Source organism: Apodemus sylvaticus, chromosome 17, assembly GCF_947179515.1.
Source record: "Apodemus sylvaticus chromosome 17, mApoSyl1.1, whole genome shotgun sequence".
NCBI classification, from domain to species: Eukaryota; Metazoa; Chordata; class Mammalia; order Rodentia; family Muridae; genus Apodemus; species Apodemus sylvaticus.
Window position 1 is genome coordinate 23807013 of NC_067488.1, and position 14907 is coordinate 23821919.

Genomic DNA, 14907 nt, shown 5'->3' on the forward strand with positions numbered 1-14907 from the left:
CAAACCAGAACATGTGTTAACTGGATTTTATTGGGGCTAAAATCTTAAGATCAATTTCAGAACAATTGATATTATTATGTTGACTCATCCAACTTGTGAACGCAGTGGTAGCTTTCCTTCGTTATTTTTCAGCTTTAACAAGTGTTTCCAAGCATGGTTTGGTAAATATATGCTGAGGAATTTTTCATCTTGGGAGCAATTGTAAGCGTCCATACATCTATTAATTTTTGCTGGTTGAGCAAACACACATTATATTTCACTATGGTCTTATTTTGGCCACTAAAATAATTAAGTTTTTATTTGTTCACTCATCTGCTGTAATTTCTTGTCTTTTTGATCATCTGCCCATGGTTCTTTATCCTTGAGAGTCATGTTTTCCAGTTTTTCCCGCCGTGTGATGTTTCTTCCTGGTTGTCATTTTTTCTTCTTCTTATCACTCTGTTTGTTTGAGGCGGTCTCTCCATATAACCCCAAATCCCAGGGGTCCTCTCGCCTCAGACTTTCCAGTGATGTAGTTATAGATCTTATGAGTAGTTTTTAAAATTTATTTAAGGTGTTTTGTTAATGTGAACAGCTTTTTAAACTTTAGTATCATTAAAGTTATCAATATCTGAACTTATATTCCATTTTATATTACACTGTGACCTAGTTATAACTTATTTAATTTATGAGTGAGTTTAATCAAGAGGATATTTTTTTTATTGGTAGTCACTTGAAAATAGTAAACACAAGCTTCCTCACTCTTCTGGATAAACAGAAGGGATTACCACTCTGAGGTCTTTTCTAAGCCTGGGAAGATAGCTCACTGGGAGAGTGATTGCCTCAGAGGACTGTGGCCCTAGGCTCAATGCCAGCATCGCAAAAACAGGCAGCAAAAAAGCCCATCAAAGTGTAAGCAAAAGGAAAATTCTAAAAAAAAAAAAATGTTTGTACATTTCCCCAATTACGTTTTGGAAAGAAACAAAGCAACGCCATTTGTAGGCATTCTTCATTTAAAACCTAATGAGAACGGGCTCTTGGATCATCATAAGATAACCATTTGTCCAGATTCTGTCCAGAACCTAAGGAATTTCTCTTCTACAAATTGTGGCAGTACCTGCGTTAGACTTAAGTTACCGTACGGCTGAGTCTCAAATGCAAAGCTGGTATCTTTCTTCTATTAACTAAGGGGAAATTAGGGCCAAGAATGTAAATGATACCTCTGGATTGAGTTGTACTACTGAGCTTCCCTAATGACGACTGGAGTAGTCCATTGGCAAATACATTTTCCCTCATCTGGTAAAACGATCTGGTTCTGCCATGCATATTTATGTCTGGAAAAAAAATCAAGCTCCTTTAAGCAAATGCAGTGTGGTGGATGCAAAGACAAATTTGTTAAACTGCCTGTCTTTCTTGCCAGCCACACTAGTGCAGCCATCTTTATTTATTTATTTATTTATTTATTTATTTATTTATTTATTTATTTATTTATTTATACTCCATAGTCCCCTGCCCTGCCTCCACTCTCTGACTGTTCCACATTCATACCTCCTCTTCACCCCCCCTGTCTCCATGAGGATGTTCCCCACCACCCACCACCCACCTAATCAGATTTCTAAACTCCCTGGGGGCCTCCAGTCTCTTGAGGGTTAAGTGTATCTTCTCTGACTGAACCCAGACCCGGTAGTCCTCTGTTGTATATATGTCGGGGGCCTCATATCAGCTGGTGTGTGCTGCCTGGTTGGTGGTCCAGTGTTTGAGAGATCTCAGGGGTCCTGGTTAATTGAGACTGCTGCTCCTCTCTCCTACAGGGTTGCCCTCCTCCTCCTCAGCATCTTCCAGCCTTTCCTTAATTCAACCATAGGGATTGGGTGCAAATATCTGAATCTGACTCTTTTAGCCGCTTGTTGCGTCTTCCAGAGTGTGGTCATGTTAGGCTCCTTTTTGTGAGATCTCCATAGACTCAGTAATAGTGTCAGGCTTGGGGCCTCCCCCTGAGCTGGATCCCACTGTGGGCCTATTGGTGGACCTTCTTTTCCTCAGGCTCCTCTCCATTTCCATCTCTGCAATTCTTTCAGACAGGAACAAATATGAGTCAGAGTTTTAACTGTTGGATGCCCCCCCCCCCACTCACTTGATCCCTGTCTTCCTACTGGAGGTGGGCTCTATAAGTTCCCTCTCCCTATTTTTGGGCATTTCATCTAAGGTCCCTCCCTTTGAGTCCTGAGAGTCTCTCACCTCCCAGGTCTCTGATGCATTCTAGAGAGTTCCCCCAACCTCCTATCTCCTGTGGTTGTCTGTTTTCATTATATCTGCTGGCCCTCAGGGATTTTAGTCCTTTTCCCTCACCCAATACCAGATCAGGCTGCCCTCTCCCCACTAATCCCCATCTACTTTCCCTCCTAGGTGCATTTTGTCTTTTCAGTTTTTCAAAATTTCAGACATATATGATGGATCTTGGCCATATCTACCCCTCCACCCCCTATCTCTAGCTCCAACCTTTCCTGATACATCTGATACATTTCTGTCCCAAATTCATTTACTTTTGGCATAACCCACTGGATCCAGTTAGTGATGCCCGCAAGCACATGGGTGTAGTGTTACCCACTGGGGCACGGACAACCTACCAATGGCCACCTGTTCAAAGAAAAGTGGCACTGCCTTCCTTGGCAGCTGTAGACTAACTGCCAGTGATTCCTCAGGTAGGGGTGGGTATCAGGGACCCTTCTGCACTCTGCTGGAACTCGGACTTGCTTGATCTTGTGCAGGCATCCATAACTGCTCTTAGTTTATGTGTGCAACTGCCACACCGTTTCCAAAGACAGCATTTCACAGCACACGTCATCATCTTTTAGCTCATAAGTTCTGTCTGCTCATCCTCCATCTTCCTTGAGCCTTGGAGAAGGAGGTTGACATAAATATTGTCTGTGGCTGAGTACTCACAGTCGCTTATTCCCAGTGGTTTGAACAGTTAGGAATTTCGGCGTTAGCTACTTCCCACTGCCATAAATGTCTAATAACATAAACATGAATATTTCCAAGGTAGTTCGACAACGTGTCTATTTAGCAAAACAACATTGATAGATTCTTCCTCCAGGGCTAATGACTTTCCTAACTGTGGGTTTTAATGATACTTATGGTACTAGGTATGAGTTACTTCCTGTGCAGCTGACCTCAAATTCAATCTATATAGCATTTGGGATCCTCAACCCATAGTCTCGCCACCGTTACACCAGTGAGCACATATTGCTGCTGCCTCAGTTCTTTGATTGTGATTTTCTACATATTGGTTTTCTCCATATTGGTTTTCAATATACAAATTATGTTTTTATGTTTTAATATGTTTTAAATATTGTTATGTTGTCATTTTGATGCTAAGACATTAAACCAAGTAGGGATTTTCTGGTCTGGAAAAAGGTAAAAGCATGTATATAAACACACACACACACACACACATGTATGCACATATACACACACATACACTAACACACATATACACACACATACTCTCTCTCTCTCTCTCACACACACACACACATACACACACACACACTTCTATTTTAGTACAAAATCCAACAAAGATGAGCAAAATTGAAATATTTAGGAAACTAAAAATGCCGTATTTTTTTAAGTATTTATGAATCACACTAAGAATGTGCTACATACAATCTTAGCTCTCTATGAACAAAGGTTGGTTTCAACTCATCATCCATAGATGTGTGCTAACTCAGGCATCCATCTGTGTTGTGAAGACAGGTTCCCTCTCCACTTCCCCAGCATCCCTGCAGTGGGTGGGCACCATCCAGGATGGTCAGATCCTGGGGTTGCCATGCCAACAGCTTGCTTTCATTTATGGATCATTATGTGAAATACTCATTGAACTATTGAAAACACCAGTTACATAGCCATCCTTAGGAGCGAAATCTTATTGTCACATAGAAACAATATGAAAAGCAGCAGCAGCGACAACAGCAGTCACACCAGCAACAGCAGTAACAGTAACATCAACAACAACATCAACACAGGAAATAGACTTGGGCAAGAGCCTTGAACCCTTCCCCAACATTCTCTTTTTTAGATTAACATCTTACTTAGTGGTATCTGTACCATTTTTAGATTAAATACCTAGCCCAGGTTTACCAGGGCAGGAGAGAGGCCTTTGCACTTTTTAGCCATGAGCCCATCCATCCCAGGAAGATGACCCTTACTGACACTGTTGAGACCTTTCCTGGAAAGAATTTCCTACAGGCTAAAGCCCAAGGCTGGAAGATTTTGTACAGACACCACATTCTAAAGCATACAGCAGGGTGAGTTGCCAGGTTGGCCTGAACCTGACAACACTTTGCTAACTGTTTCCAGAACCCTCAAGTCTGCTGCCAACCATTACTACAAATTTTTCCTTGGAAGAATGCATTTAAGGGAAGAGTTATAAAAAAAGATGGCAGCTTTGATGGAACTTTATTGTGTTCTTAGCACTAAGTTATCTGAAAGACATTGAAATTGACTCCCACTGTTAAAAGTTCTGACAGTAACATACGCACTTTTATGATTCGCACTTTGCAGAAGTAAAATTCTTCTGTGAGACGCCAGCCATCGCTGACATTGTCATCCTGGTAGATGGATCATGGAGTATTGGGAGATTCAACTTCAGGCTAGTGCGGAATTTCTTGGAAAACCTGGTCACAGCATTCAACGTGGGCTCAGAAAAGACAAGAATTGGTAAAACTTTTGGGCCATAGAATCTTGTTGCTATTGAAAATTTCTGGGAAGATTCTTAAGAAATTTAGAACCCTTTTACCAAGTTACCTTCAAAGTTACAGGATCAACTACATGGGTGTTCCTGAAAGCAGATTTTCAGATCAGTAAATATCAATCCTTAACAATTTTATATTATCTTTATCAAAATTTCCAATTGATGCCATCATTTACTCGACTATTGAATACATTAATTCTTTGGAAACTTTCTTCCCTTTACTATTAATAATAACAAAGCTTTAGAACACAGCCGTAATAAGAATGTATCACACAGCCATCTGTATTTAAAAGAAACACTCAGATCTAGGAAAATGTTGAATTGAAAAGCTGGAAATAATATTTTGGCAATGTATCCTTTTCAAGGTAATTCTAGTTAAGATAAAAAGAGGGGAAAAAACCTCCTGTAAATTTTTGTGTCATATTCTGAGCAACATGATAATATATTTTCTATAAAAGTTTTATGGTTATAACCTTTAAGAAGTCAATAAGGACTACCATTTCTTTGAGAAGACAACAAATAAATCTAGAATTTTTATCTACACATGACTGACATTTTTTCTTCCAAATGCCAAATACCTTATTTTTGATAGCTTCTAAATAACTAGAAAATATGTAAACTCCCTCCACTCCCAGGTACACCCAACTAGAGTTCGTTAGCTGATGCCAGGTCTTCTCTTTGAAAGCACACAGCCAGGTAAGGAGAAGAAGGTTAGACAGACGAGGCCCTTACTCAGACTGCTTTCTTGAGTAGTCATGAGATCCTGAGTTGCACATAACTTATTGGGACACTTTTCCTTCCTTCTTTTCCAGGCTTGGCACAGTACAGTGGGGACCCTAGAATAGAGTGGCACTTGAACGCCTTTAGCACCAAAGATGAAGTGATTGACGCTGTCCGAAGCCTTCCATACAAAGGAGGAAATACCCTAACAGGTATGTTTTCTTCAATGAACATTCTTAGCTAAATATCTTGCCAAACAGCAATTGTATCTTATTTTGCTTCTTTTTAATAGATGACATAGTCATCTCTTCTTCTTCTTCTTCTTCTTCTTCTTCTTCTTCTTCTTCTTCTTCTTCTTCTTCTTCTTCTTCTTCTTCTTCTTCTTCTTCTCCTCCTCCTCCTCCTCCTCCTCCTCCTCCTCCTTCTCCTCCTCCTCCTCCTCCTCTTCCTCCTCCTCCTTCTCCTCCTCCTCCTTCTCCTCCTCCTCCTCCTCTTCCTCCTTCTTCTCCTCTTCTTCCTCCTCCTCCTCCTCTTCCTCCTTCTTCTCCTCTTCCTCCTCCTCCTTCTCCCTCTTCCTTTCCCTCTCCCTCCTCCTCCTCCTCTCTTCTCTCTCCTATCTCTCCTCTCTCCCCTCTCCTCTCTTCTTCTCTCCCCCTCTCCCCTTCTCTCTCTCTCTCTCTCTCTCTCTCTCTCTCTCTCTCTCTCTCTCTCTCTTTCTTTCTTTCTTTCTTTCTTTCTTTTTCTTTCTTTCTTGGTTTTTTGGATTTTTTTTCAAGACAGGGTTTCTCTGTGTAGCCCTGGCTGTCCTGGAACTCACTCTGTAGACCAGGCTGGCCTTGAACTCAGAAATCCGCCTGCCTCTGCCTCCCAAGCGCTGGGATTCTTCTCTCTTTCTTACCATGTAACATTAAAAAATCTAAGGTGGCCATTTTATCCAATCACATTAAAATTCAATCCAATACAATCTAATCCAATCCAAAGGTATACCGATTTTATACCTTGATTTTGAGGAATTATGATAGAAAAACATTAAAAAAATCATTATTTCCCACAGTACTACATTTTCTATACAAGTAGAAAACTTGCTATGTTCAGTATGAATGCTGTAATTCATAGCACACAATAGTCTTGAATCTGAACCTAGGCTTGCAGGCAGCACTCACTGACATTGTATGGCATAATGGTGCACACCGTACTGTGCATGTGCTCTGTGTCCAGAAGTAAGGCTGCTATGATGTGCTGTGTTATGTAATGTGGGTGAGTGCAGTCAGAAACACCCCAGACTCACTGAGTATTATTTATTCATCTTTCTACTGGGAGTGTGTATCATTACACTCAAAGCTGTCTTATTTTTATGTATATGAGTACATTGTAGCTGTCTTTAGACACACCAGAAGAGGGCATCAGATTCATCACAATGGTTGGTTGTAAACCACCATGCTGGCTGCTAGGAAGTGAACCCAGGACCTCAGTTGGAAGAGTGCTCTTAACCATCTCTCCAGCCCAGCTGTCTTATTTTTAATTAATGATGTTTCATTACTCTTATTTGAAACTTTAATCACTAATTATCACGAAAATATTTAAAGACTTTTGACCCACTAGTAATTCTGACAACTGATTACTATAATAATATTTACATTAAAATTATCTGTGGCATGAATGTAAGCGATTTGTGTTAATGTGGCTTATTTTTTATCATTTTACTTTTAGTGCTTTACTAGTTAGTTTAATGGATAAAGTAGACCAATATGTAATACAGAGAGAAAGATGGAAATCCAATTAAAAGATCCAAAGGAAATACTAGCTGTAGGAGGGAAACAAAACCCAAATAAACACCCACTATAAAACAAATGAGGAGCATATTTGGTGCAGTTGGTGGACTGGCTGTGACTCATGGAGAATCTCTGAGCTTGATGAGCTCCATACAGAAAGCAGGGTGGGGGACACCAACACCAGAAATTCAAGAACCGTGAAACAGCTAGACAGACACACACGGTAACAGGAGATAACCAGAAGAGGAGGGAGACAGAGGAAGACATAGTGCGTGAAACAACAATGGATGAGAATTTCCACCAAATTAATGTCAGGCCCCAAACTCAGTATTTAAGCTGCTTCCTCCTCCTTCTCCTCCTCCACCTTTTCCTCCTCCTCCTCTTCCTTCTCTTCTTCTCCTCTTCCTCCTCCTCTTCCTCCTCTTCCTCCTCTTCTCCTCTTCCTCCTCTTCTCCTCTTCCTCCTCCTCCACCTCCTCTTCCTTTTCCTCCTCCTCCTCTTCCTTCTCCTCCTCTCCTCCTCCTCCTTCTCCCTCTCCTTCCTCATCCTCCATGCTACTCCTCCCCCTCCTCTTCTCTCCTCCCCCTCCTCTTCTCTCCTCCCCCTACTCCTTCCCCTCCTCCCCTCTCCTCCTTCCCCTCCTCCTCCTCTTCTCCTTCTCCCTCTCCCTCCTCCTCCTCCCTGCTCCTCCTTCCCCTCCTTCTCTCTCTTTCTCCCCCTCCTCCTCCCCCACCTCCCCTCTCCTCCTTACCCTCCTTCTCTTCCTCCTCCTCTTCTTCCCCTCTTCCCCCTCCTCTTCTTCTCCTCTTCCCCCTCCCCCTCCTTATCCTCCTCCTCCTCCTCCTCCTCCTCCTCCTCCTCCTCCTCCTCCTCCTCCTTCTTCTTCTCCTTCTTTTTTTGTGCTGGGGATTGAACCCAAAGCTTCTCAGGCTAGACAAGGGTTCTTCCACTGAACCATGCCTCCAGCACTATTTGAACAGATTTTAACCTTAGAACAGCTGTTGCCTGTCACTATCACATGGCTTGGAGGCTCAGCTTCAGCCATGAAGAGCTTATTAAGGACTTCTAGATAAACTGTTGGCCCCTTGATAATTAATCGCCTTGCCAATCTGAAGCATATTTTACTGGAATTGTTAATAGCCATGAAAACATTTAAACACAGAAAGCAATATCGCATGGTTTCTTAATCCTTTCCAGGTAAAAACTGTCTCAAAAGGCAGTAGCTTGATTTTAGAACTTAGTCAGGCACCTAGACCAGTGGTTAGCTCTGTGAGGTGTGGGTGAGGCTCTAGAGTCAATCCTTCGTCTCGGGCTCCCCCAAATGAAGTAAGTGAACAAGTAAGATCAACGAGAGAGTAAGAAGGGGAGTCTTATCATCTAAGCTAATGCTTGATCTTTAACAAGACTCCAGTAAATATTTGGAGAGCAATTTGGTGCTCTACAAGATTTCTTGCAATGAAGATGCCTGTTGTTTTGCATATTTTAAAAGAAGAAAGACAGAAAGAGGAAGAAAAGAAAGATTTCTTAAATAGTATTGCTAGAGACAAAAATGTTTATTAAAGATTCATCCAAGAGAAATATATTTGTTATTAAGATGAATGAAATGTTTACTCTGCAGTATCTCTGCTGGCACTGTTATGTTTTGAATTCCCTGAGGAAAAATTCAAGGTAGAATACAGAATGTGTTATCCTCTATGTTATATACCCCGATGCAATAGCAGGTTTTTTTTTTTTTTTAAATTACCTTTAGTGGATTTGGCTTTTTCGTCAGGTTGTTGTGAAAATGAAAGCTCACATCTAATAAAAATCCTTTTAGCTCCACTCGTCATGGGGATACACTTTCCAAACGAGAAGACTTTAATTAGATATGCTTGGTTTGTGTTTATTTCTCCCAGGTCTTGCTTTGAACTTTATTTTTGAGAATAGCTTTAAACCAGAAGCAGGATCGAGGAGTGGAGTTTCCAAGATCGGCATTTTGATCACAGATGGAAAATCCCAAGATGATATTATCCCACCATCTAGAAACCTCCGTGAGTCTGGTGTAGAGCTGTTTGCCATAGGTATGTATACGTTCGTTAGGTTTGTTTTTTTAATGTAGTGTTTGTGATTGGAAGTCTGTGTGTGTGTGTGTAGATGATAACTTGTGGGGGGGCACTTCTTTGCTTTCACCATGTAAGTCCCAAGAAAGTGCACATTTTTTTATTGGATATTTTCTTGATTTACATTTCAAATGTTTTCCCCTTTTCTGTGTCTCTCCTGGAAAGCCCCTAGTCCATCCCCCTATCCCTGCTTCTGTGAGTGGGTTCCCCTACTCACCCACCCACTCCCACCTCCCACCCTCAAATTCCCCTACACTGGAGCATCCATTGAGCTTTCACAGGACCAAGGTCCTCTCCTTCCATTGATACCTGACAAGGCCATCCTCTGCTACATATGCTGGTTAGAGTCATGGGTCCCTTCATGTGTACTCCTTGGTTGGTGGCTTAGTCCCTGGGAGCTCTGGGAGCTCTCATTGGTTGATATTGCTGTTCTTCCTATGGGGTCGCAAACCCCTTCAGCTCCTTCAGTAGAAAGTGCACATTTTAATAGCTGTACTAGGGAGACAGAGGCAAGTGGGTCTTTGAATTTGAGGCTAGCCTCATCTACAGAATGAGTTCCAGGATGGTCAGGGCTATACAGAGAAACCTTGTTTCGAGGAAGAACCAGAGTGAAAGAATATGAGGATGGAACTCATTGGGCTTGGCGGGAAATGTGTCTCCAAGCCATCTAATCAATCCTCTTTGTCTTTAAGACGTGTTCCTGTCTATGAGTACTGGGAATGCAGATGCAAACATACGCAGCTGCAGTATGTTACCATGTGTCTCTAATGGTCCAGTTTTCAATGTGGGCATAGGCTCAGGTCACTCAATGCAATGCACATTGCTCTGAGAGTCAGAGGCCTGAGCGCTTTCTATATCTGGCTTGCCATCTGAGTCCATTTCTTGCATTTAAAATAAGAGTGATTCTGTCATGTAAGCCACCGTGTTTGGATCCCTAAGACAAATACCGAGCACAAGACTTTTGAAATAGCATATAGTGACATGCTAAAGTTAGTCTCATTTATTTCCATTTAATTTCTCATGATTGGCTTCTCAGGGTCAGTTTATAGTTGTCTTTTTGAGAGTTGTTCAAGAAGAAACCACTTCCCACATATCCAAGGAATTAGGAGTCCTGCAGCTATATAAGACGTGTAGTGTTACTGACTTGAACCAAACATTCTGAAAGCTATCATTTTATGTAAAAGGATATGTACAATGGATCCAGAATAATTACAAAATATTTACATGATAAGCTTTGCTTTCAAATAAAATGTTTACAGTTTCTTTGGCAAGAGGAAGGTCTTCTGCTTAGCAGAGACCAATAAACTTTGGCAGGAAAAAAAAATCCCTTGATTCTCAAGAACAGTGAAACATTAATCAAAATGATATAGGAAATCAGGAAATCCCTCAGCAGGACTCTGAACACACTTGAAGTCTCTCGTTCTGAATGGCCCACTTAGTTATTATATTTTACACAATTAATTATTCTATTGTCAATCTTTAGTCTCATTAAGATTTGCTTATTAAGATCACGGTTGAGTCTTCATGAGCTTTCTTTTTTTTCAGTATTGATACATTTTTTATTGGATATAATCTTCATTAACATTTCATTTTTTTATTAGGTATATTCTTTACTTACACTTCAAATGTTGTCCCCTTTCTTGGTGCCCCCCCCACCCCGGAAAATCCTGTAAGCCATCTCCCCTTCCCCAATCAACCCACCCCTGCTTCCCTGTCTTGGTATTCCTCTACACTATGGTATCAAGTCTTTCCAGGACCAAGGGCCTCTCCCCCATTTGGTGTCCAACAAGATCATCCTCTGCTGCCGAATTCATGAGCTTTCTGTAAGACAGTTCTCCATGATGAGAGAATACTTTCAGGTTCTGTAGAGATCAGAAAAAGTAACAATGGGTTTGGTACTGAAATTGACTCTAGGCTTCTAACTGTACTGTCTCAGTTTGGGTTTCTATTACTGTGAAGAGACGCCATGACCACAGCAGCTCTTATAGAGGAAAACATTTAATTGCGGCTGGCTTAGCATTCAGAGGTGTAGTCCATTACCATCACGATGGGAAGCATGGTGAGAAGCATTCAGCATGCAGGCAGACACGGTGCTGGAGAGGCAGCTGAGAGTTCTGCCTCTGGATTCTCAGGCATCAGAAAGGAAGACTTGGGTTTCGGTTAAGCTTCTGAAACCTCAAACCCCACCTCCACTGGCACACTTGCTCCAACAAGGTCAGATCTACTCCAACAAAGTGACACCTCCTAAGAGTGCCACTCCCTAATGGGCCTATGGGGGACACTTTATTCAAACCACCACAGCTACTAAATTAGAGTAGCTAGGGGCAAGGTGTCTTGCAAGCCTTACTTTAAAAACACCCGGATCAGGCCAGATATAACGATCCATGCCCTTAATTGCAGTATTTGGGAGTAAAGGAGGGTAGAGCTTTGTACATTTGATGCCAGTGTGGTCCATGTAGAGAGTTTTGTGCTAGCCAGGGCTACCTGTGAGACTCTGTATTTTGAAAACATTTTTCCAGGGTTGAGAACTAATGATAGACCCGAGTATCTTCTCTATGTGTGCTGAGATGGTTCTGATTCTCAGAGAAAGATCTTAAAAGACTCCTTGTTTATACATTGAATTTTATTCTTATTCTATATAATAGAGTAGGTTGCTGATTACTCACTTGTTTAGGACTTATTTCTTTCTGTTTCTTAAAAAGGAAAACATGTAGTTGGGGCTGGCTTACAGGTTCAGAAGTTTTGTTCATTGTCATCATGGTGGGAAGCCATGGTGGTATGCAGACAGACATGGTGCTGGAGAAGGAGCTCAGAGTTCTACATCTTGATCAGCAGGCAGCATAGAGAAAACATTTCTTAAAAGACAGGCTTTCTTGAATTCACTCTGTAGAGCAGACTAGCCTTGAACTCAGAGATCCAACTGTCTTTGCCTCTAGAGTGCTAGGATTAAAGTCATGTACCACCGCCACAGGCATAGAACTTATTAGTCTCTGGTATGTTGGCAATAGTTGCAGAAACTGTTAACACAGTGTTCTTTCTTTCTTTTCCGACTCCCTGCAAGCTCTCTAAACAGGGAGTCAGTAGATGGTGAGGTTGTACCTTCATTGCTTCTTCGCAACACCCCACCTGGTCCTTGACAATGTCCAAGAGCTCTGTAATGACCCTGGTCTAAAATATTTTCAGAGGTAGCATTGGAAATAAAAATGCTCATAAAAGGCGCATCGAAGAGAGGTGTATCATTTTTGTTCAAGTAAGCAGAGGATATTGTCTTGAACTATATAACTGTAATTGCTCCATTTTTCCATTCATAGAAGAGAGAATAGAAGAGGCCCAAGGGGAAAATATAAAATGCCTAATATTTAAACTTCACTCGAGTAGTTTTAAATCCATGTTGCTTTGCATGCATGTGTTTGTGGAAGGTGAGGTGAGTACTGTATCACAGTATGGTATGTAGGAAGCATCTGGTACCCAGTTTTCAAGAGCTAGCTACACACATTGCACACCCCTCATCTGCATCTTACACATCTTTGACATTAGTCACAGATATCTATATGATAGGAAATGGGAAGCAGTGGAAACGAGCACAGGAACATGACTGGTAAGTGTTTTGCAACATATCTGTGTAACATAGACGGGCAATAAACCATGTGAGCATTTTAGTCCTGGGAACTGATTCTGTTGCTTGTACTAGGCATTAACATTTATTACTCTGAAGTTGAACAGTGCATCTTTCAGAGCTGCCAACATGAGAAAAAAAGATGCTTAGAAACCACTCAGACTCGCTGCTTGGTTTGCGGGTTATAGAATGCTTTATTCAAGAATTACTAGCTCCGCAGTGTGCCAGGCATTGTGGTGCATTCTGGGACGCAAGGATGAGTGGAGCAAAACTCCTGACGGCACACATTCCTTCCAAGTCATCACCACCGTTTCCTTTATTTTCCATGCCATTGCTGCAGTCAAACTATTTTATTCATAAAGATGGGGAAGTGAAAAGATGGGAAGGGAGAGAGAGAGAGACAGAATCTCTTCTGGCATATTCTACCAAGTGTGGACTTGCACGGCATGTCTGCTTAAGTTGCTTCAGCACACACTCAGTGTTATACCGACTCAGTTGTGTATTGTAGAAGCCAAGAAACATCGGGCACACATTTCTTTAGGTCTTGCTTCCAGGTTTTAAAAAGCCTCTGCAGAGGGGTTAAGCTGATGGGGGATTATCTTGTGTGTTTACCCCGAGTTTTATGCTTTTGTTCATAATCCTTAGAAGAGTGTTTAAATAAATTTAGCGAATTCATCCAGATGTTATTTGAACATCTCTTGAAGCCACCTGGAAGTGAGCAGTATTCTTTAGCTTAAGCCTCCTAATGCACATAATTTGGTGGCAATTTAGGCTTTGTTACTATTTCAAGACTGAAAGATGCGTAATTGTCCCAGGCAAGCGTATAAGAAGCCATCTGTGCTGCTGCAGGCCATCTCTGTACCATGCATCTAAAGTGCCTCCTTTTAATACCCTCGTATGATTGACGCCACCTCTCTAACATGCCTCTAAAGTGGCTCTTTTTAATAGCCCCACCCACCCCCAGATGACTGACATTACAGGCATTTCTAAAGAAATCCTCCTTGTCTGCTGACTCTTGGAAAAGAGAAACCCTCCTTCAGACCCATGGAACATAATCACGAACCTTTCCTCTCCGATCTCTGATTTCCTTTGCTCTTTGCTCTGAGAGGCGTGTGCTGTGGTGGAACTGCAGCAATAGCCGTTCTAGTTTCGTGTCCTTCCTAGAAGTTCACTAACTTGGTGTGTGTGCAAAGTAGCAAGAGTTGTGTAAAGAAGCAACAGCGGTTGTTGTGAGGGTTGAGTGAATGTATTGACGACTGTGAACAACACAGTGCTTGGGGCAGAGTGTGAATGAACATACCCCAAGCCGCAGCAGCCTCCGCAGCCTCCACAGCTCCTGCAGCCTCTGCAGCCTCTGCAGCCTCTGCAGCCTCTGCAGCCTCTGCAACCTGTGCATCCACTTCCCTTTGCCCCACTAATCTGTACTATCTTCAAGACACTCAGCATTCTGCTTGACCTGTGGTGATGGAGTTCAGTAGCAACTATGGAAGCCACAGAACTTCCTTATTTGATTCATCAGAAGTTGTAGAGATCACTGGGCAGTAAATTGTGTTTGAGTCCATTAAAAATATCCCCACCCACATTCCCCTCTAGCTTAGTACTGCATAAAATAATTATGTCTATAACATCTCCATCCTAGCAGTATTTCTCAGTTATTTATTTATTTTTTTGAGGTCCAGGATTCCCCACTATAATTTGGGCTAGCCTGGAACTCTCACTATGTAGCCCAAGCTGGCCTTGAACTATGCTGGTCTGTCTACTTCCTGACTGATGAGATTATAAACGCTTTTCTGGATGTAAATAAACTTAGTTTGCAGAAGTTTAAACCTGATGATTAATAGTTTATGGCACTGGTTTACTTATTCTTGATTCTACAATATTTGCACAGGAAGTTATAGCAAGGTTGATTCGCCTGTTGGTGTGTGCTGAGAAAACTGAGTACCTAGTTGGTTAGGGCACATCTCACAA

General features: G+C 41.8%; 1 protein-coding gene across 3 annotated transcripts in view; it reads left to right on the plus strand.

Moving 5' to 3' along the window:
* Positions 1-14907, plus strand: part of Col14a1 (collagen type XIV alpha 1 chain) — a 216402-nt gene that overhangs the window by 62196 nt on the left and 139299 nt on the right. For all 3 annotated transcript variants that reach the window (XM_052160565.1, XM_052160567.1, XM_052160566.1), the window contains exons 6-8: positions 4543-4698; positions 5545-5664; positions 9120-9284. In XM_052160565.1, coding sequence (XP_052016525.1) covers positions 4543-4698; positions 5545-5664; positions 9120-9284 — 441 coding nt within the window. The remainder of the gene's footprint in view (positions 1-4542; positions 4699-5544; positions 5665-9119; positions 9285-14907) is intronic.